The 21001-nt window shown below is 31.6% G+C and overlaps 2 protein-coding genes across 2 annotated transcripts in view; one reads left to right on the top strand and one right to left on the bottom strand.

The window, feature by feature from the left end:
* LOC106642091 (uncharacterized) overlaps window positions 1-21001 on the top strand; it is an 83219-nt gene that overhangs the window by 32779 nt on the left and 29439 nt on the right. The window contains exons 7-17 of the mRNA XM_089597435.1: window positions 214-393; window positions 1185-2978; window positions 3205-3256; window positions 3716-3790; window positions 5914-6103; window positions 6383-6478; window positions 6559-6903; window positions 12236-12409; window positions 14459-14501; window positions 14578-14687; window positions 17820-17938. Of these exons, the coding sequence (XP_089453561.1) occupies window positions 214-393; window positions 1185-2978; window positions 3205-3256; window positions 3716-3790; window positions 5914-6103; window positions 6383-6478; window positions 6559-6903; window positions 12236-12409; window positions 14459-14501; window positions 14578-14687; window positions 17820-17938 (3178 nt within the window). The remainder of the gene's footprint in view (window positions 1-213; window positions 394-1184; window positions 2979-3204; window positions 3257-3715; window positions 3791-5913; window positions 6104-6382; window positions 6479-6558; window positions 6904-12235; window positions 12410-14458; window positions 14502-14577; window positions 14688-17819; window positions 17939-21001) is intronic.
* LOC149373376 (uncharacterized) lies at window positions 18776-19961 on the bottom strand. The gene is made up of 4 exons (XM_089597445.1): window positions 19788-19961; window positions 19545-19662; window positions 19316-19469; window positions 18776-18920 (listed from the first exon to the last, which is right to left on the bottom strand). The coding sequence occupies exons 1-4, from the start codon at window positions 19959-19961 to the stop codon at window positions 18776-18778; spliced, it is 591 nt and encodes a 196-aa protein (XP_089453571.1).

Here is a 21001-nt window from a genome sequence, read left to right as displayed (position 1 = left end):
TTAAGTAGCTTAAAACGAAAAGTCATGAAAAATAAATTAATAATGTATCTGTATTACACTAAATTACTTACAGTCTTTGCCAAATATCAAAAATTTGTTTCATTTCTTAAGAAAAGTTAAATCAAACCATTAGAAATTTCCTATTGAATGTCTTGTTCAAGTCAATCTTACATCTTAAATTAATAACTCCAAAATCTTATGGTTTTTGTAAAGATGGCCTTCTGGGACCAAGACCTTTCGATGGACCATTTGGGCCAAACAGGCTGTTTGAAAAAGCAGAAACTAAGCCTTTTGAAAATGATGGACTTCTTGGGGCAAGTCCTTATGAAAGCAATGGATTTTTTGGGCCAAGGCCTTTTGAAAATGAGAGACAAAACAGACCATTTCAAAATAGTGAGTACTTAATTTTTCTTAATATTTTTCAATACTTTTTTTAGTAGCTATGAGTGCTTAAACCATAACTGCAAAGATTTTAATTTGCGGCCCACTTTCACTCATCTAGCATTTTTTTTGTTTCTAAGTGCACATGACCAAAAAGTGTCAATTTATATACTTTTTATTCAATAATGATAGTTGTATGCATAAAAAATAAAAATAATCTAACCTATCTGAAGGATAAGAGCACTAAAAAAATTGTAGTATTTGTAAAACACTCCACATAGTCATAAGGTGTATTCATTTTGACACCCAATACTTTCAAAAGGGGCATTCCAGTTAGCGCACAATTCAAATCTCAAGCTCCCAATCACTTCATGGCGCATTAATAGCTTGAGATTTGAATTATGCGTCAACTCAACTACATATTTTGAATGCTGTAAGCTCATTAACCCATTACCCAATAACTCCAGTTTCATTAAAAATTGTTTTCAATCACAAACTGCAGTTTTACGCTCTTAAGCACACTTTGCGCCCAGTACATAACTTTATACTTTAGGGAGCAAAATTATTTCAAAGGATCAAAGTGTAGCTTGAGGGCACAAAGCAGCAGTTGTACTTTGTGTCCATGGTAAAACAATATTTGCAAGGATTAAAAATTTACGTAAATAAATGAAGATAATTTTAAACTGTCCCTCCGGTTATGCGATTAACAGCTTACCTGTGAAGATTAATTGTAACTAAAAATCGTTTTAAATAACTTTGTACCACGTAGTAATTTTACTGACAAGCAATTTTTTACTTAACAGTTAACAAGTTGGGTACCTTCGCTGATTCATGCAGAAAGCAAGAAGGACTACTTGGGACAGGTCCTTTCTTAAAAGATGCAGTACCTGGGCCAAGCAAACCTATGGATAAAAATAAACCATCAGAGATGCTGGAAGGAAATCGGCTCTCTACTGAAAAATGTGAATCTCTTCTACCGATGGATGCAGAGTCTTCTTCTCTGCAAAATAAAACACAAGTAGACATCAAACCTTCACCCATTGGAGACTTCGTAGACGACATTTTCCATCCTTTGGATCCAAAAAGTGATAAATTAAAGAGTATTGAAGGTGATAATTTTTCACTTGATCCAAAGGTTGCAAATAAAATGGATGTAGATGAAAAAGTCTCAACAACAGTGGATATGGGTGATAAAAAAGAGAGTTTTCTTAATCTATCTGGTGGTCCTATCACTGATTTTGGACCTAGAGGCCCTCAATCAAGACCTTTCGATGGACACAGTGGATTACTTGACAAACCAATTAGTCTTCTAGGTAAACCAGGAGATAAAACAGATAGACTTAGTTGTCCTATGGATAGAGCAAGTCCATTCAATAGACCAGGAGGTCCATTAGACAGACCTAGTGGCTTTTTAGATAGACCAGGAATGTTATCAGAAAAATCTGGTAGTATTTTGGGCAAGCCAGGTCTCCTGGACAGGCCTGTCGGTCTTTTAGACCGACCAGTAGGTCCGTTAGATAGACCATTATCAAAGGAGTCCATGGACAAGCCACCGGGAGCTCCACTAGACAGATCTGGTAGTCGTTTTGATAGGTCCGGTAGATTTCCAAGACGCGGTGAAGAAATCACAAACGCAGACCCAGAATTCCACGTAGGCAAGCAATTCGATTACAATCACAAAGCGCCGGTCAAGGTGATTGATTATTCCCACGAATCAATAAATGCTGTGTCCGAATTTGTCAAACCTCTGTGTGTGTACGAATACCAACACGGGAGTCTGAAGCCGAACGTACCGGACTTTTACAAGGACTTTAAGAACTGGGAAGACAATGAACAAACTAGAAAAGAGTACAACGATGAGATGATCAAGCGGTGTGAAAGGATTGGCCAAGTGTGGACGGTGAGTCCAACGCGACAGCTAGATAAATCGAAAGAGGACTTGAAGCCCAAAGAAAAGAAAGACCGAGAGAGTGAAAAGGATCAGGACGAACGTCGTAAAGATCGTGACGAGCGCCGTGACAGGGACGAACGTGTGAGCGAAAGGCCGCGCGACAAAGAACGCGAGAGAGAGCGAAGTCGTGATCGAGATCGTAACGATCGTAGCAGAAGCGATCGTGATCGAGATGAACGATCGTTACGAGAAAAGAGTCGTGATAAAGACAGAGACGACCGTTACCGTAGTTCCGAGCGTGATCGTGACAAAAACCGTGACAGGGATGAACGATACAAGGATCGAGATGACAGGTACAAAGATCGTGATGATCGGCGTGATAAAGATAGAGACGATAGGTACAAAGATAGGTATGACAAAGATCGTCACAAGGAAAGAGACGACCGGTACAAGGATAAAAGTCATGAAAAGGATCGCGATGACAGGCCCAAAGACAACAAAGATAAGGTGGACAAAGATTTGAAAATTAAAAATTCTGATAAGGATCGTGATGAAAATATTGTAGATAAAGATAAAGTGGATACTGAAGATAAGAGTGAAATTAAAGATAAAGATGCAAATGTAGTTGATGAAAATAAAAAGGATGATGAGCCCATGGATCATCTAGAAAGCGAAGCTTCTACGGATGATAAATCTTCTTGTCCAGGTACATTGTAGTTTTCCTTTCACAGAATATTTTTGCACAAGTAGTTCAGCAAGATTCTATTTTCTAAGGCATTTCTTCATCAATGAAACACTAGGATAAATAATTAGATCATTATTCATTATTAAAAATTTCCAAATCTTGTGAATATAGCTGTATTGAAATATTTTTGGTTAAAGCCATGTTTATTATTAACGTTAAAATATAATTTATTTTGATTATTCAACAGAACAACACGACAAAGGAAATAAGCCTAGTGATCCCGAAAAAAGTGACGACAGGTAAAATATTTAGCTGTTAACACGATCAGGTTGATTTGTAAATTAAGTTTAATTTTTTAATTTTATATTACAATTCTTGAAGCTTCCAAAAACGCTAGGGCATGTTACATAATAACTCAATATAACAAATCTCTGAACCAATACTTTATATCTTTAGAAAAACTATTAATTATATATGTATAAGTATTATTATTTATAAAATTATAAAATACACATGTGTATGTATATTTACATGATACGAGACACGCTAAACTGTTTCAAATGTCAATGTTGAAAATATTATCACCAATATAATTTGTGATCACATTGTTTAAACTTTACCCCTTTACCATGAAACATACTAGCAACACAGTCCATAAAGTTACACAATTTGGTCCTTCATACACATTACTTCCTTTTTAATCAAATAGTTAAGTTTTCTTACTCAAAGTATTTTGATGATTTTATAAATTTTGGTAGATCTAAAGAAGATATCAGCCAGCAGGAAACTACCTCTACTGTCTCAACTGACACTGCTACCCCACAAGATCCCAGGTATGCAGTTGTCCTTTCTATGGCCCAAACTTTTTAGTCTGTTCAGTGTCCTTGTTTAGTAAGAAATCACTAATCGCAGTTCAATATCAATCTGATACAGCATGTTTTTCTACGTTTATGCTGTCATTATGGTGAAATAAATAGTCACATATTTAAAACTTACAGATCACAACTTATTTTAACTACTTTTTACGTTGTACTAACGCCCGAAATGTCATGAATGCAATGATATAACTTTTTGAATTATTAATTGAAAAAAAAAAAAAAAAATGCACAAGTGTTACGATTTTCGTAATCAAAAGGAATAATTTTCAAAGGAGTCTAACGATTTGTAGTTTTCTGTGTTTAGCACCCATCTATGACTACTTTTTTTTATTGCTGGCGCAAGAATGCTATTGATAGTGTCAGAGTTTTTGAGTTTTTCAAATTATGTTGAAAAACAGATGAACCTATTAATTATAAAGAGCTGCCATATGTATACAATTGTATTATGTATATAAAATCATCGAGAAAAAAAAAATATTTAATGGCTAAGAAAAAGGCATTAGTAATATATTGAAATTTATTACTTAATAAAAATATATATAATTGACAAGTAAATAATATTTTAAGACTTAACTAGTTTAAAAAAAAAATTTACAGTTTTTTTGGAACAAAAAAAAAAATCATAACAAAGCTCATTAACTAAATATAAGTAACTTTTCAAATTTTCTCAGAAGATTTGGTAAAGAACAAAACTCTTGTGCCAAAACGTATAAATCAATTTAACTTCAAAAATACTGTTAAGGAGGATACAATTTTAAGATTTTTATTGAGATTCACTTTTTATATTTTAGCAATTTCCAATTTTTGCTTTAAAATTTTTTATATTAAACTTGCTAAAAATGTATACATAAAACATGTTTTTTTTGCATGTTTAAAAAAAATATTTTAAACGCAAATTGAAAAGTGAAGTTAAATCTCTAGTAACACTCATTCTAGGTAAAATAAAATAAATTTAATTATTCTCTATTTATAAGAGGTATTTCCCATTTCAGACAGGTTTTTCACATTTTAGTAATGTAAAGATCAGTGACTGATTTTCTGTTGTAAGAATAGGATAAAAATAAATTTTTTTTAATTTTACATTTTCACTCCATATATAAGAGATTTTTCGAAAAAACCTTTGTAGCAAGTGCCTTGAAATGTCATTCAATATGAATCTCACAAAAAGTAAGCTCTAAGGTCAGTGAAAGCGCTGACAGCATACAAAAAGCTTCCTGAATTATCTCATTGAATGAATATTAAAAACATACATTTATTGCTTTAAGAAACTATGGTGAAATTTTCTATATACTAAGATATAATATCTAAGTGTTAGATAAAAATTTTCATCAAAATTATTTGATTATGTTGAGTTACAGTAGGTTTAAAAATAATGATTGCATGCATATTTTTCTTATTAGTGTAAGAAAAGTTGCACTACATCGTAACTATTTTCTAATCGTCTGTAACTTCATATTTTCACCAATCTTGAAGATATTTTTAATTTCACACTATCAATTAAGACACGATATAAAATTATACAGGTCTCAAATGTTAATTATTAGAAAATTTTGTTTTATTTCTCATTGCAATGGTTTAAGTGGAGATTTAAATATTTTTTCAATGAGTATAATATTGCAGCATTAAAAAAAATGTTCTACAAGTCATACCCCAAGTCAGACACCAAAAAACACAGAAATAACTTGAAAACAACATATGCTAACACAAACTGCGAAACTAAAATGAATATATATGCTCATTTGCAGTTACTTTTACTAGACTAGAAAGCATTACTGTTGCAATATCTTGCAGAAAATCACAATTTCGAAAACTTAGAAAGTAACAGGAATAAATAATTTTTTATTCAATGATCACACTTTATGTTGTCTATACAATTTAATCTATAATCAGAAATCAATGTTTTATATGTATTAAATCTTCAATCATATTTAATTCATGATTATTTAAATAAATTATTACCATAATTAAATTAATGATTCTTAAATATGTGATATGTGATAAATTTACCTACGTATAGCTTTTGTCTATTTTTTCGATTACTTCGTTATCTGTTATTAATTATTAATATGTAATTATAGCCAATCAGAAGCCAAGCATAATGTATCCGATAGTTTACCGAAAATTCTGGAAATGCCAAAATTATCGAATCTCACTGTGGTCGAAGATTTATTACTTCCCCCCAGTCGGTTAACGAGACCACCAAAGATTGCCATTATTCTTCGAGGTCCACCTGGTAGTGGAAAATCATACGTGGCAAAAATAATCAAGGTAAAAATACTTTAATTTTAATTTTCGTTTATAGAAAAGATTTTAATTGTCTAAGATAGGAATAAAGTTGATAGCTCATATGGTAGCTCAGTCAAATATCGAGCTTTTGACTGAGCTCAGGTTCGACTTATAGTTGAGATACTCATGTTTCAAATGAAAGCAATACTAATCAACAAAATCATGACACATGTTTAACAGCTAAAAAATATAGAATTAAAAAATCATTTTGTGAGACTGTTTTCTGTGTATAATTCACGATCTTACAATTTTTTAATTTAGGATAAAGAAGTTTCTCAAGGAGGTTCTGCACCAAGAATACTCAGTATTGACGATTACTTCTTAGTTGAAAAAGATGATAAAAAAGACAACGCTGATGTAAGAATTCTTCTACGAGTTTTTGTTTGACAACTATATCTACAAATAAAAATTATATTACAATCATTGTTCAATCATAGGACATGGAGTATAAATATGAAGAAGCTATGGAGCCAGAATACGTCAATCATTTGAAAAAAGCCTTTAAGAAAAATATTACTGATGGTTATTTTAACTTCATCATACTAGATAGTGTTAATGAAAAAATCACAGACTACGAAGAAATGTGGAGTTTTGCCAAAACAAAAGGCTTCAAAGTTTACGTTTGTGAAATGGAAATGGATGTACAAATATGCCTCAAGCGAAATATTCACCAAAGATCAGAAGATGAAATCAACAGGATAGTTGATTACTTTGAACCAACACCGAGTCACCACAATAAATTGGAAGTTGCATCATTGCTTCAAGAACAAGCCATTGAAGACGTAAGCAAAGTATTTTTAACTGAACATACTATTAACTGCATCTGTCGGTCACATAGTCGAAAATATAGTAAATAACTTGAGTTTTTTATTCTCTATTCTTTTGTTTGATTATAACGTCACAAACGAAAACACCAAACCCTCAAAATTTGAAGTTTCGACGTGGATGTTGTCTAGCATATAAAAAAAAGTTTTTTTTAAACTACCAAACCGTTTTTACGATTTTAGAAAAAAAACAATTTTAACGGTAAAAATGCGTGGTGAAAAGACAACTTAAATGAACTCAATTAAATTTCTATGGGCTCAGTAATTCCTAAAAGTTTGTAAAACCATCAAACCGTTTTTACCGTTTTAGAAAAAAATGATTTTTAAGGGTAAAAATGCGTGGTAAAAAGACTACTTAAATGAACTTAAATAAATTTCGATGGGTTCAGTAATTCTTAAGTAAAATGAAAAAAACGCTTTTTTTTATATAATCTATAACTCTCGTCCCTACTTACTTAAGATCGAGATTTCGAAATTAGGTAGAACGTGTGTTCCGTATAACATATATGCATCGTACTTGATGGTTTAAGGTGGCTCATTACGAAATTGAAACATCCTAATTACTAACGAATTACCTTGAAATTTCGAACCATGTCACTCTAAAAAACTAAAAACGAGTCGCTTAAAAATTTACTTTTAACATAGGTGTGCAAAGAGATCTTGGAACTTAAATCACATATCTTCCAATATCTTTTCAAGTACACTTTAAATCTAATTATAAAACTAGATGCTGATTAAACAAATCGTAAGCTTCGAAATATCGAAAAAATAAGGGTGCATCAGGGGACACTATGAAATATTGTATGGAAAAAGTGACTGTATACCCATGTGAAAAATTCTTCTTTTATAGTAACGTACATGTAATATTCGGTATCTTGAACAAATAAACAAACGAGACCCTCTGTAGGGCCCAACCTTTATACGTCACCATCAGAATAAGCTACCTTAAGTCACTACCGTAAGGACTTCACTACTCCTATATGAACGATTGTCAGTGAATAATATGGAATATTGCATACTTATTGCCTACACCTCAATTCTTTACTACACAGGCTTACAGAGGTGAAAAAGCTAAATTTATTGTATACATCCTGAAGATTTTAGGATGCTGAATTAAATTCAAGGCTCAAAAATGTATTATCACGTCGAGTTTTTGAGGAATTCTAACCTATACACTATTTTTGCCGAATTTCGATGTTATGTAACACCGCAAATTTTTTTTCAGCAAAAATGTACTTCAGGATCCTAAAGTGTCAGTATTGCTCTTTTAAATTCCGTTGAGTGTGATTAAATACTTATCTTTTTTTTCTTAGATATTGTATTTCAAAGTTTACGTGTTCGTGAGTTTACATATATCTGAAAATCCAACAAGTTAAAATAAACACGATTTAGTCAATACAGTTTGTATAGAGAATAAAAAAAGTTGTTGAAAAATTAATAAAAGTTTAATTTTTACTAAATACAGTAAATCTGGGCTAACACGCTGATATTCGACCCATGTAACCTCTAGAAACCACCCTTATCAAACTACAAGCAGGCTTACATGCCTCATTCACCGAGATTAGTCGCTTATTTATTTTGAAATAAATCTTTTTTTATATATATATATATATTTTATAATGCTAACCTACTACACCTTAACCTATCTAATCCTTACTAACCTCTTAATCTCTAGAAAGTATACCCTTATGAAACCACATGCAAGCTTAGTCGCTTATTTTTCTTGAATTAGCTGAGCTCCTCATCACAAGCAGGCTAACCCATCTGACCCTTAAAAATCACCTCTACCTAACCACAAGTAAGCTACCTTGTGAAATTTATATTTTTTTACAATAAATCTAATTTCCCTTGTAATTCAATTCTGCACTTCAAGTGTCTTCACCTAATCCGTGTACTCCAAACCACTCAATACTTGAAATACTCTTCTGCCAAACCCAAGCAGGCTGAAAAACCTAACCCTAAAAATATCAAGTTGACCACTTATTTTTTACTTCAAATAAATTGATTTAACAGACTAAGCAAGCTAACTCGTCTACTCGCTAACCTCTTGACCAATTATCCTCTCGGAACCAAACCATTAGTAGGATAACCCATTTTACCTGTTAAAATCACCCTTTCTAAACAAAGAAATAGACGATGAACTATTAAAAGCTCGCTCTTTCCAGGATGAGATAAAATATCGTGCTTGGGATTTAGTAGAGACGTTTCTTAAGTGTTTAGTGAATGGCTTTGGGGAGGGTGGAAACTGTTTACATGGCCTCTTCACTAAACTCACTGTTTACAGATTTAGGCAGGTCAAAGTTTTTGTGATTGAACTGGGGTGATATCTAAGGGTTACATGACTCGAATGTCAGTGCATAGCTCAGATTTACTGTATTTTATATATATATGACGTTTTTCTTGGTTTTTAAACAATTTTTTGGCTTTTTCATAAAAAAATTGACTATCGTGTCTACGTTAACTTATTGGGTTTTCAGATATAGGTTAATTCACGAGCATGTCAACTTGAGAATGCAATATCTCGACATAAAAATGTTCTTGAGCAAACTTAACGGCATTTAAACTAATAAGATTGACGCTTTAAATGTCTCTTAGTGTATTTTAACAGAAGAAAAATTTACGGTACTACATAACTTCAAAATTTGGCAAAAACGGTATTTTTTATGATTTTGGGTCAAGTTATCTGGAAAATTTGACGTGATGCACAAATTTTAAATTCTGATTCAGCGCACCAAAAATCTTAGGCCAGTATCTCACCCTGAATAGAACTTAACGAAGTTATGGAGAATTTGTAGTTGATTTTTACAGAATAAATGTAATGTCATGACTCCGTGTACGGGCTTTGAGGTGCCTAAAGACTTTTGATGCACAAGCAGAACTTTAAGTATGGAACTTCTCGTATTCGCCAGATTAATGAGATTTTTTGTAATTGATTCAAAAATTACTGAACCGATTAGGAATCAACAAAGCTCATTCAATTTTTTCTTTTTACTGTGCATTTCTTAATAACAAAAAACTTTTTATTAAAATATACAGAATATTTAAACAAAGTAAAAAACTCAACTTATTGAATATCTTTATTTTAGGCTTTAATCGGCTAATTCTACCCGATTATTGTATATTTTAACATTTTTCTAAGTCTGCTGGACACTCGTGTCTTTCACGATTCTTATGGAATCTACGTATACTAAAAGATATTATCGATTTGTCAAATCTTGAAATCATTTCTAAGTACATTATTTTAGTAGACATGCTTCACTTGGATTTGTTCACTTTAGTATAAAAAAAGTTATATTTAAGGGGTAATTGGTATATTTTTCTTGTCTGACACTTAGAAGTAGCATTTACAAAGATTATTATTTTTGTTTATTTATTTTTTTAAAATTTATAGTATAACAAAGTTTACAGAATTCTCAACGCTAGAAGTAATGTATACTATTGTGTAATATTTATTACGTAACTAAAAATTTTAAGTAAGCGTTAAAGGCTCTTCACACGTAGATTCAGTAGCTGTTAGCTAGGCTCCGTGTCTTTTTAATTTTGGATATTTCAAAATTTTTTGACATTTAACTCAACATACGCAGCAATAAAAAATTGCCATTTCGATCATGCTTCGAATTTTGATCTCTTTCATACCGGGACATAGCGTTATCAAACGAGCTACCAATAATAGAATTTAGTTTAGATTTGTTTCGGATGATATCAATATGCATATTAATTGAACAACTATTTAATTCACGTATAAAATTACATGTCTTCACATAAAAACAATTATACCATATAACAATGGTAGTATATATACGTGACTTGATGATAGAGCCAAGTAATAGTAGGACACCAAGGCTATTTTTCGGTACAAAAGACAAAATGGTAGTCCCGGTTGATAAAAAAAGGCCCATAGTATATATAGTAATTTTCGTCATACAAGCGTCATCATCGAAGCTATTTCGTTGCGTGAGAAACTGAGAAATCATAGGGTAGCCCGGACGGTTGTGTGACCAATGCTATTTTTCTCATCGAGGGCGCTGGAAACGTCCAAATGCCCTGAGGTGAGAAAATGTTTTCTAATTTTAGCACTTTTTTTTTAAGCCATTAAATATAAAATTGGTTTTTAAAATACGACGTTTTTCCGTAATTTTAGGGGAAAAAAATGCAACATAACCTCTCAGGTAAAAATCGTATTCACTGCTTATTGGAACAAGTATTTTGGCATCGTCTGTGAGGCAACCATGTCGAAGACATCAGAATACTTTTACTACGAGCAGTGCATGTGATTTTTTACCTGGAAAGAATGTTTTGCACTTTGCTCCCTGAAAACAGAGAACAAAGTTGCTTCTTTGGCTGAAGTATGAGAAAAATTTGATGTACCGCATTATGCCCATGGGTGTTAAAAACGTTAATTAGCAAATAAGAAAAAATTAACATACAGTGCATTAAGCAAATAATTTATTTCAATTCAAATCATCACAAAATAATTATATACAATATTGGGATCGGAACTCAAGAGCCTAGTCTCGGAGCTTCTAATGTTTGCCACAATGTTTAAGGATAGTAGAAAAATAAGAGGGCGTTGCTGTCGGAAAGCCAATAAGAGCCTACTTTCGCAGTTTCTAAAATTCATCATCTTATGTAAATTTACATTTGTAATTGGCATGTCAGCTTAGTTCCGATCCCAATTGATATTGTATTAGATATTTCTTAAACTGATTTAAGACTCTCGACGAGGGAACTGTTAAACCCGATGTCACTTGATTTTAGACTGCAACTTGAAAATTTATCTAAGTCGTTTACGTATTATTAGAAAAATACTTAAACTTTGTTAATTTTTTGCTGTCAACTTTAATCAATGATAGTTTTCATAGAATTTTGTTTCTGTTTCTCATTTTATTCTAGCATTCGGTTCGGCCAGCAATCGCACAAGCTATAACTAAGTTTACTTTTCGAACTAAGCACATAATGTTCTATTGTATAAGTATAATAATTAATACAATTTTTTTACCCAATTATATGCTCATTGCACTCCTAATTCAAGAAACCTTTTTCCTACCTCAGGCTTTTTTTAACTTCAAACGTTTGCTTTGTAGAAAAAATATTTGCGATTGGTGTGAATCCGGAAAGGCCGTTTGTTATAATAAACTAAAAATCAATTAAAATAAAATTAAAAAAAAAAAAAAAAAAAAAAAAAAAGAATCGTGAAAGAAGCAAATAACTAAACATCTAAATTTTATTCAGACGTTTTATCGAGTTTTGCAATGATATTTTTTATTTAATAAATACATTTTTTTTTAAGGTTGAGATGGTGGATGCCCAAGAGGTACAACCAAAAGAAGAAGACAAGGAAAATGATAAAAACAAGGAAAAGGATAAAAACAAGGAAAAGGATAAAACTAACGAAAAAGAGACAGATGAAACACCTGCTACCAATGATGACAGTCAAGACAGCCAAGATGACTCAGAATTCGTGGTAAATATACCTACATATTTTTTTTTCCTCGGATGTACAGCTTTGCGTACATAAGCCAGAATATACTTTTTCTATCTCTTTTAATAAGCGTCTGTCGAGGGCGATCACTAAGCTCGAAGATGCTTAAAAGCCTTCGCACCTAGTAATCTAGAGGAAAGCGTGCACTCGTCACAAATTTTACTAGATATGAAGCTGTGAACGGTCCATGATTTAACACGCGTTCTTAACTGGAGCATTTTCTGTTATAATTTTAATCATGTCTTCATTGTCAATAACGTATTAATCAACTGCTTCGATACCAAACTAATATACGTACATGAATTTCTTTTTGCTTGCCTCATACTAATACACTATATCAACGGAATTGTGCTGACATTTTAATAAAACTAGTGCTGGACTTGTAGAAATTTTTGTGTGACAACATATTTAAATATCTTACTGATTCTTTAAATAGTTGTCAAATGTTAAAAATACGTTTGAGAATGCACATTTGGCGACATCATCTTTTTGATAACCTGTGTATGGAGATTGTTTGTAATAATCAAGTTAAGCTCAAAAGGCGCCAGGGAAGAGAGCCTAGTGACACTCTAGGAGTATCTAGTTACCTACCACCATTACCTTGTCCGCTATTTTGTGACCCAGTTCGTGGATTATATAGAATTATATAAAAAAGTGAAAGTTATAACATTATTTTTATTCTTATGTGTAAAGTTAATTATAACTGATGAAGTTTCTTTCTCATTCACTTAAAAAAAAGATCATAAACTATTCGTATTCAATATAAGTTTGTAATACTTGTTATTATACTCTTATAATGTCTAAAATATATTTTTTTTATGAAGGTGTAAAATTTTCTACCTCTTGCGTTTTTTTTTAACACTTGGACGTTTACAACACTATCGGTAGAAAAGATAGCGTTCGCCGCTTTGCGCTTTCGGCAAAAAAAAATCGTTCGCAGCTCACGGGTTAAATTTGTACTTCTCATCCATGGTACGAAAATTAATAAGTTGTACTTGTATTTACTCTAAAAAAAGGTTCAAAACGGAGGTACGTTGCGATTACAGTGGCGATACGTAGTCTGAAAAGAGAACTAAAACCTCTCCCAACTTGAAAGTTTAAAGTAAACAATATGATATCAAAAAAAAATTATAAAATAAACAAAAAATCAAATCAGATTTATTGTAGCGTATCTTACAAAAAAAAAACTACAGATTGTATTATTTCTCAATCGACTACTAAAATTATAGAATAAAATCTTTCATGCCTCTGAATCACAAGTCAACCAATCGCTATGTGTGACGTAACCTAACCTACATGTAGCCTACCTAGCTTTACATGTAAGAATTTATTTCGCTGTAAAATATATATTGAGCACTTGTTATAATCAAGCTTTTGATACAATTCGACAATTTATCTTTAAAGTAATAAATAAAATTGAGAAAAGTAATTTTAAAAAAGCTAATAATTTGTATTGGTAGGTTTTGACTGCTAACATTTAATGCTCACATATGAAAAGTTTTCATTGGTTTTTCAGACACTACGTATTGCCACTACTCGTGGCTTACCTCGAATATTAGAGAAAAAACACTTTTTGCATAGAAAGTAATATAATATAATCCTTAAAACTTGAATGTTACCTAGTGTCCCTTATTAGTTTTGTAAAATAACCCGTACAAGCATCTAACTTCATAATTTTATTTTTTGAAATTTTAGTGGCTTGCTTTCCCAAAATAGTAAATCCGTTATTGAGAGTGAAAAGGAGTTTGAGTTTCAAATTTTTATTATTAAAGATTTCTGCTAATTTATTTGTCTTATCCAGGGTGCAAAGTGTAACTTCCATTTTCGCCCACGAGCAGAAATTAATTTACGAAGCGCAAAGTGTAAGCGCAAGAAATAGCACTTTTCACTCTCGGTAAGAAAAACAATCGACTCGGGCACAAACGTACAACATCTGTGTCTTTCAGGAATGCAAGTTCCTACTTTACCCTTTAGTACTATTAGCTATGACCTCTTCAGAAAATATATGGTTTCAAAAATTTTTATTTTTAGATTGTCAGCAAATGGGAAAAAATGGAAGCAGAAGATAAATTAAGTAAGATATTGATTTTGTATTTTGATACTATTTATCTATTTGGTTGTAACATTAAATTAATCTTTGATGTTTGCAGATAAGCTGGATGGTATCAAGCGAAAAACTGATCACAAACCTCAAACAATGGAAGACTTTTTACAAGTTCCTGACTATTACAACAAAGATGATAATTCTGGAAAAAAGCATGTAAGGAATACTCACATAATCCAAACTTAAAATAATTTTAGGTTACATAATATTAATTAAATACTGATAAGGGTTTTATTAATATATTTTTACAATTTTCAAAAAATATTTTTTAAAGCTGTTTAACAATTAGAAACGTTTACTAAGTAAATATCAAGTGCTTAAGCATTTCATTTATTTTATTGGAATACTAAATTGAAAATGATTTCATTCATTTGACGTTCAACTGACAAAAAAGTAAGGTATTAGCCTCTTTAAACTGTCGATAATTCTGTTAATTAATATTCTGCCGTCTTCAGACAATATATGAATATAATGTATCGTAAGTCGTATAAGTTTACATTCCGTATGCATTAGCAGACAAATGAATATACATTTAAGGTACCTCCCTTGCGAAAACCTGTGAAATGAAATAAGTTTTATTTGATAGATTTTGATCCTCTGAATCCAACGGTGTCCTTAATATTTTGTACCTTAAGTGGGCCAAAGTCTCGAGATATTTTAGATGAAAGTTGTACCTTTCAACACGACGCTTGTATTCGCTGTACGCAAGTCCTTGGAGGGGGTAAAAAAAGCTATTTAAAGAGCCCTTGGTGGGAAAAATGTGCAAAATTTCAGGACTCTTGAGGACTCATAACATTGTTGATTGCGTGTTATTGTGTTTTTTAACATTTCGAATCACCGAAGGTAAATATTATTATTAAATAATATCATGATAAACTCATGGTTCACAGTTTTTTAATTAAAAAGATATTGAATTTAATCTTCAATAATACGAATGGTAATTAATAAAATAAAGCAAGTGGAGATTCACTCACTGTCATTTACGTCATACCCGCGTAACTTTACGGCTGTGTAACTTTACGCACCGTTTCATCAGATTGCTCCAATTCACTTGCACGCAGCGAATAGCAGTGCATTAAAAAATCAGCTGTACAGACATTTTTCAACTTGCAATAGACAACTTGAGAAGACACATTATAACGTACTTGTAGATAAATTTCCGTTCTTTTTAATTCTGTTTAGCCAAATTCCTAGTAATGGATCACTTTTTACAATATTTAACCAGAAAAATAGTAAAAAACAGTTTCATTCTTATTAGACAGACGTCTGTCTACATAGAGATATAAGGATCCTTATATCTCTATGCTGTCTATCTGTTACGTGGTTTCATTCAAGTGCGCGAGTTTTCAAAAATGAACAGTATCAAATATAATTACACCTGAATTGTCATATTGCACAAATGAAGAATTTTATCAGTTAAGAGTAAATAAATAATTAACAGCAACAAAGTACTTATATAGTAAACAATTCATTTTATTTTTTATTTTTTATTTTTACAAATCAAACATCGTGAAACATCTTCAAGGAAGTACCGCACTAACTACTTAAGTCAAAATGAGTGTGCAAGAGAGAGATCCGACTTTTTGACACTTTGAGGTTAGAGGTGCGCGCTTATGTCCTATCTTTTAACATTGGAATTTTGTTGGCACTTGAGAATTGTTACGAAAAAAACCAACCATTGAATATTTTTCATTTGGAGACATCTTAAGCAGGTTTAATGGCACTTACAGATGCAATTTATTGAAATTCATCCGTTAATTCAATCAGAATTTCAGAATGGAAAAGAAATTTTTATGATTTTTCATAAGAAGCCATGTTAAAACTCAAAAAATTGTTTCAATAATTTCTCGGTCCGAAACCAATCAAAGGTCTTGAAACTTTGCACGTACTCTATTTATTAGCTTATCAACCTGTAGTCTAAATTTTAAAAAAATTCTTCCGTTAATTCTTTATGATGTAGTACCTCCTTAAAACTGTATTTACTAGCTGTATTAAATTTTGGCCAAATGTAAGTCGTTAAAAGACAAAGATTAAGAAGAAAGGTTTAATACTAATCGTCTGTTTATAAACAAAGATATTGATAAAAACTTAATCAAACGACACACCGCTCAATGCTAATTCTTTCGACTAAATAGCTTCTCGAATATCTTTAGTTGCATATTGGGCCTTGATATTTTGTACACTTACTCTCAAAGCATGTATGACAGTTATATTTTTTTCGTACTATTAAAAAAAAAAGTTCAGGGCAATCTAAGTAGAGCATCAAAGAAAAATCTTAAAATTTTTGGCTACATATAATTGAAAATCCTGCGAGTACAAGCGAGATAAGCATTGTTTGAATTTTCCGTGATAGCTGGAGTTCAATCGAGGCATTTGATACATGCGGTATATTATCGATTACTTTAAAATTCGTCGTCAGCACTAAAGTGTAATAAAGTACAATACGTCTAGTAAATCTTTATAAACTCTCTAGAATTCTTAAATCTAAGTAAATTACCAAATGCATACAAATTTAAGAAATTCTTAGACTAACTATACTAAATATGCTTAGTAGTGATGCAATCAACGGATCCATTTGAAAAACAATAGTAGCGCATTGTTTCGGCCAGGAATCATTAGTTAAGTATCTTTGTATAAAAAAAAATATCCAAACAAATCTTACACTATATTGCCAATAATTATGAGACGAAAAAAGCGATAAATTAAAGCTTGAACTTTGAATATGTTGAAAAGCTAATAATGCAACTTGGTTTTAAAAATTCATTTACACTAACGTAAATACTTTTGCCTCTGTCTAGTCTGCTCAATACACGCTGAAACGTATCGCTATTATTGTTGATTTAATACAATTTTTTTTATTGTAATTACAATTTATACAACTTGATATTACAAAAGATTTAAAAAATTTTTGTTAATACTGTTAAACATGTCGTAATATAAATAAATTACCAGATTTCCAAACCAAGTGTTGTTCATCTAAAATTTCATTCTGAAGCTATTGAAAATGTTCTAGTGTATAATTTTACAAGCTTCCATTAGAATTCATCCTAACTTGGTAATGTAATTGTTCGGAATATAGTTAAAGTGTCACTTTCACGTTTAGAAATTGGCACGCCTCGATTAGTTACGAATGCCTGATATATACCTAAGGGTGCGTTTACATAGTCTTACGTTTGTAAGAATGCTGTCTAATGTTCGTCAGACACGTTAATTTTACCAATTTGTTTTTCTAGATTTTACTTGTCTCAATTTTTAAAAATTTATGTATTTGCTCAAATAATGTTACAGGTGAGATGGGCTGATCTAGAGGAGCGCAAGCGTCAAGATAAAATGCGAGTAGTGGGTTTCACCGTTGGCCACACACACTGGAACCGCAAGGACCCGAGCCAGGCACTCACACGCACAAAGTACATATGACCTACGTATGAATCATGTTACTTTCGGAAAGATCATTAATAGTCGCAAAAGAATCAGGAATATGTGATAGGCTATAATTTCTAAGAGCCCGGTAAAAGAGTGAAAGTGAGCAATGAAGTAGTTTTTAAAAATTTTAAATTTATCACTTTCTCTCTTGAGCCTGTCCTCATTTTTTTTCTTATGAGATAATGCTAATTTATTTTTGTTTATATGATAAAATTAGCCATCTATCGTCGATTACACAAGAAAAATCAATTTTAATGACAATTTTACACTGAGTTCTTACATGCTTAGTTTATAAAGAAATTGTACTTGTTCAATTTTACGTATAATCGTGATAGGTGTCATTTAAGATAAAAGACAATTTTTATATCACTATGTAGGTAAAAATTGCATTAGTCAATGATTTTTTTTTACCCTTATAAGCTTAGAATATCTCAGATATTGTATATTCCTTAAAAAATAGTGTGTACTTTGTATTTTACTTACAAAACTCTTTCACTCTATTTTTTCTTTTTTGTACATAAATTTTTTAACGATTTCAATATAACCAACAAGAAAAGTATGTTGCATTGTCGGTGCCGTTATATACGCATATATACTCGGACTTTTTCTTATTTAACTTCCAACAAAGAGCGGGTACAAAATTTCTCCACACATATACGCGATTTTTGTCTAAACAATAGATTATTGTTAATAATTAATGCTTAAGGATTATAGATCATATTTGTAAAAAATGTTTGCTAATGCAGAAATAAAACGTATGCACCGATTTCAATTTGATAAACGTATACCAATGAATATGTTTTATCCTAATATTTCTTGATTTACTGTGATGGCTGCAGAAACCGGCGTACATTACTCTTCTTACAATTGTATTCTAAAGGGCATTCATCTTTCAATCCAAGGTCTACAGCTTTCTGAAATTCCGATAACGTTTTTTCATATGTTTCCTCATCGATGGGTATTATTCTGAAACAAAAAAATGTCAGCAAAGTAGCAGCTTACTTATGAAAAAGAAGGATACTACTGAATTTTTTTGATAAAATATTAATTTAGGATTCATGCAATTTGCAATTTTTATTTGATGTATCAAGTATTATGTTATTTAAACCCTACACGTTCAAGGTATTATTTTTTTTTAAGCTTTCTCTGACTTATTACAAAATCAGTATAGCTATGTTCAAGGTTTGATCGAGAACACATCTATATAGTGAGAAATTGTAACCGATAACAATTCATGAGCAGACTTTTAGAGAAAAAAAAACTTAACGTAATATTTGCAGTATTCTACGCAATGCTGAATATTTTTGTAGTGTTGAACGTGTTTAGTGAAGTGAATTAGTTGATGAAGAGTCGAAACTTACTGAGGCATTAGCTTCATAGTTTCAAAGATCATTTCAGCAGCTCCAAGGTAATCTTTAGCAGTATGAGGAACTTCACAAGCGGCACGATAAAGACAGGTATCGCCAATCAAGTACCCAAGAGCCAAAGCTATCTCGCCCTCTGACATGATATTGTCTTGAACAAAAAGTTCGCCATTGGTTCAAAGTATCAATCATATCTGTTAATTAAAAAACAGGTCCGGAATTTTACCTTCAGCGGTAACACCTCGTCGACTTTTAAAAGAATGATTGCCGATAAACCCAGCTCCGTAAACAACTGCTTTCAAGACCAACAGCAAAAGGAGGTTGGATAGATTTAAGTTTAAAACCTAAGTAACAATTAACATTTCAATTTGATACTTTTTTATAAATTTGTTTCAAAGCACGAAATAAATCATGAAAATGCTTTTTTAATTAACAATTTCTTCACTCTTAGTTTTAGATACGGTTATACCTGGCTGGAACTGGCAGATCGTTGGATGAGTTCGTGGGCGATATCAGTGAGCATTGATCTCGAATTTCTCATCTCCAACAAGTCGTTGTCAAAATAAACCATATTACTGTCTCTAGGCAGCGCAACAGCATTGTAGATTAAAACGACGAAGAGTAAGGCTTGTGAAATCTTCATTATACTTATAATATCTTGCTTGATTGTACTAAAAATAATATTATAAATAAAATCGTTGAAAAGTATGAATAAGTCTTCAACTATTTTCCAAACACACTTGCACACCGGACACTGGATGAAATCGAATTGTCAGCTCCACGGTTTTGTCTCTTTTTATATACATGCGTATGTTTTCTGTGACGAGCGCGTTTCTTATGCTCTACTGACGTAGCGCAACAAGATTTCTTCTATTCTAAAGATGCGCCAGGATGATAAGTAATTCGCCCAATGTTTTATATTCTGATGGAAAAAATGAGTGGGGAAAGCTGTCCACTTATATCATTATTATTTTTTTTTGTTACACTTAGCGCTGCACTTACTTGGTCAGCGCACTATTAACAGAGTTTCTCTCTGAAAAAGCTGCAATTACACAATTTAGTTTGGTAGTCCGTACTCCCCACATGAAATAAAAATTGTGACGAATTCACACCTGTTTTAACTTCAACTTCTTTTAATGCTAACGCAGATGAAATTCACTTTTACCCATGAAATTTCTAAAAGTTTCGATTAAAGTAAGTGGAATAAATTTCTTTGAACAAATACTGATTATATTATTTATCATAGCACTAGTTTAAAGTTGAGCATTGAACAATGGAACAGTTTTTTTTTAATTTTCATTTCTCACACTTGTTATTTTCATAATTCATGCATTTATTAAAGTTTTCAATGCACATTAAACCGAATTTTTTTCTATTCGAAAAAAAGGAGTAACTATATCATACAAAACAAGTACAAGGATGTGAGAAATGGACATTATGGTATACGTGCACGTCACTGGCAGTCATATGTATTGTTATGTTGTGGATTAAAAGTAGTCAGTATAGAAAAGGGTATCAATAGTAATACTTAATGAACTTGAAATATAGTTAAAAGCACTATCAGTAATGGTATGCAGTTGATTGTGGAGCATAGTGTTCGTAAAAATTATAAAGTTTTTATATTAGTCATTGCGTTGTAACAATAACTTCAAACAAACGTGTAGGCACCAATTATCCATAAAA

The sequence above is a fragment of the Copidosoma floridanum genome, unplaced genomic scaffold (assembly GCF_036245765.1).
Source record: "Copidosoma floridanum isolate Cflo_tuat_1 unplaced genomic scaffold, Cflo_Japanese_pri ptg000032l, whole genome shotgun sequence".
Classification (NCBI taxonomy): Eukaryota; Metazoa; Arthropoda; class Insecta; order Hymenoptera; family Encyrtidae; genus Copidosoma; species Copidosoma floridanum.
Note: the sequence above shows the minus strand (reverse complement) of the source record. Positions and strands in the feature narration are given on the sequence as shown.

Coding starts and splice junctions, on each gene's coding strand:
- LOC149373376 (XM_089597445.1), bottom strand. CDS start 19,961: ATGAAGATTTCACAAGCCTTACTCTTCGTCGTTTTAATCTACAATGCT. Junction 19,470..19,544: donor ACGAGGTGTTACCGCTGAAG/GTAAAATTCCGG, acceptor TTTTTGTTCAAG/ACAATATCATGTCAGAGGGC. Junction 18,921..19,315: donor ACTATGAAGCTAATGCCTCA/GTAAGTTTCGAC, acceptor TTTTTGTTTCAG/AATAATACCCATCGATGAGG.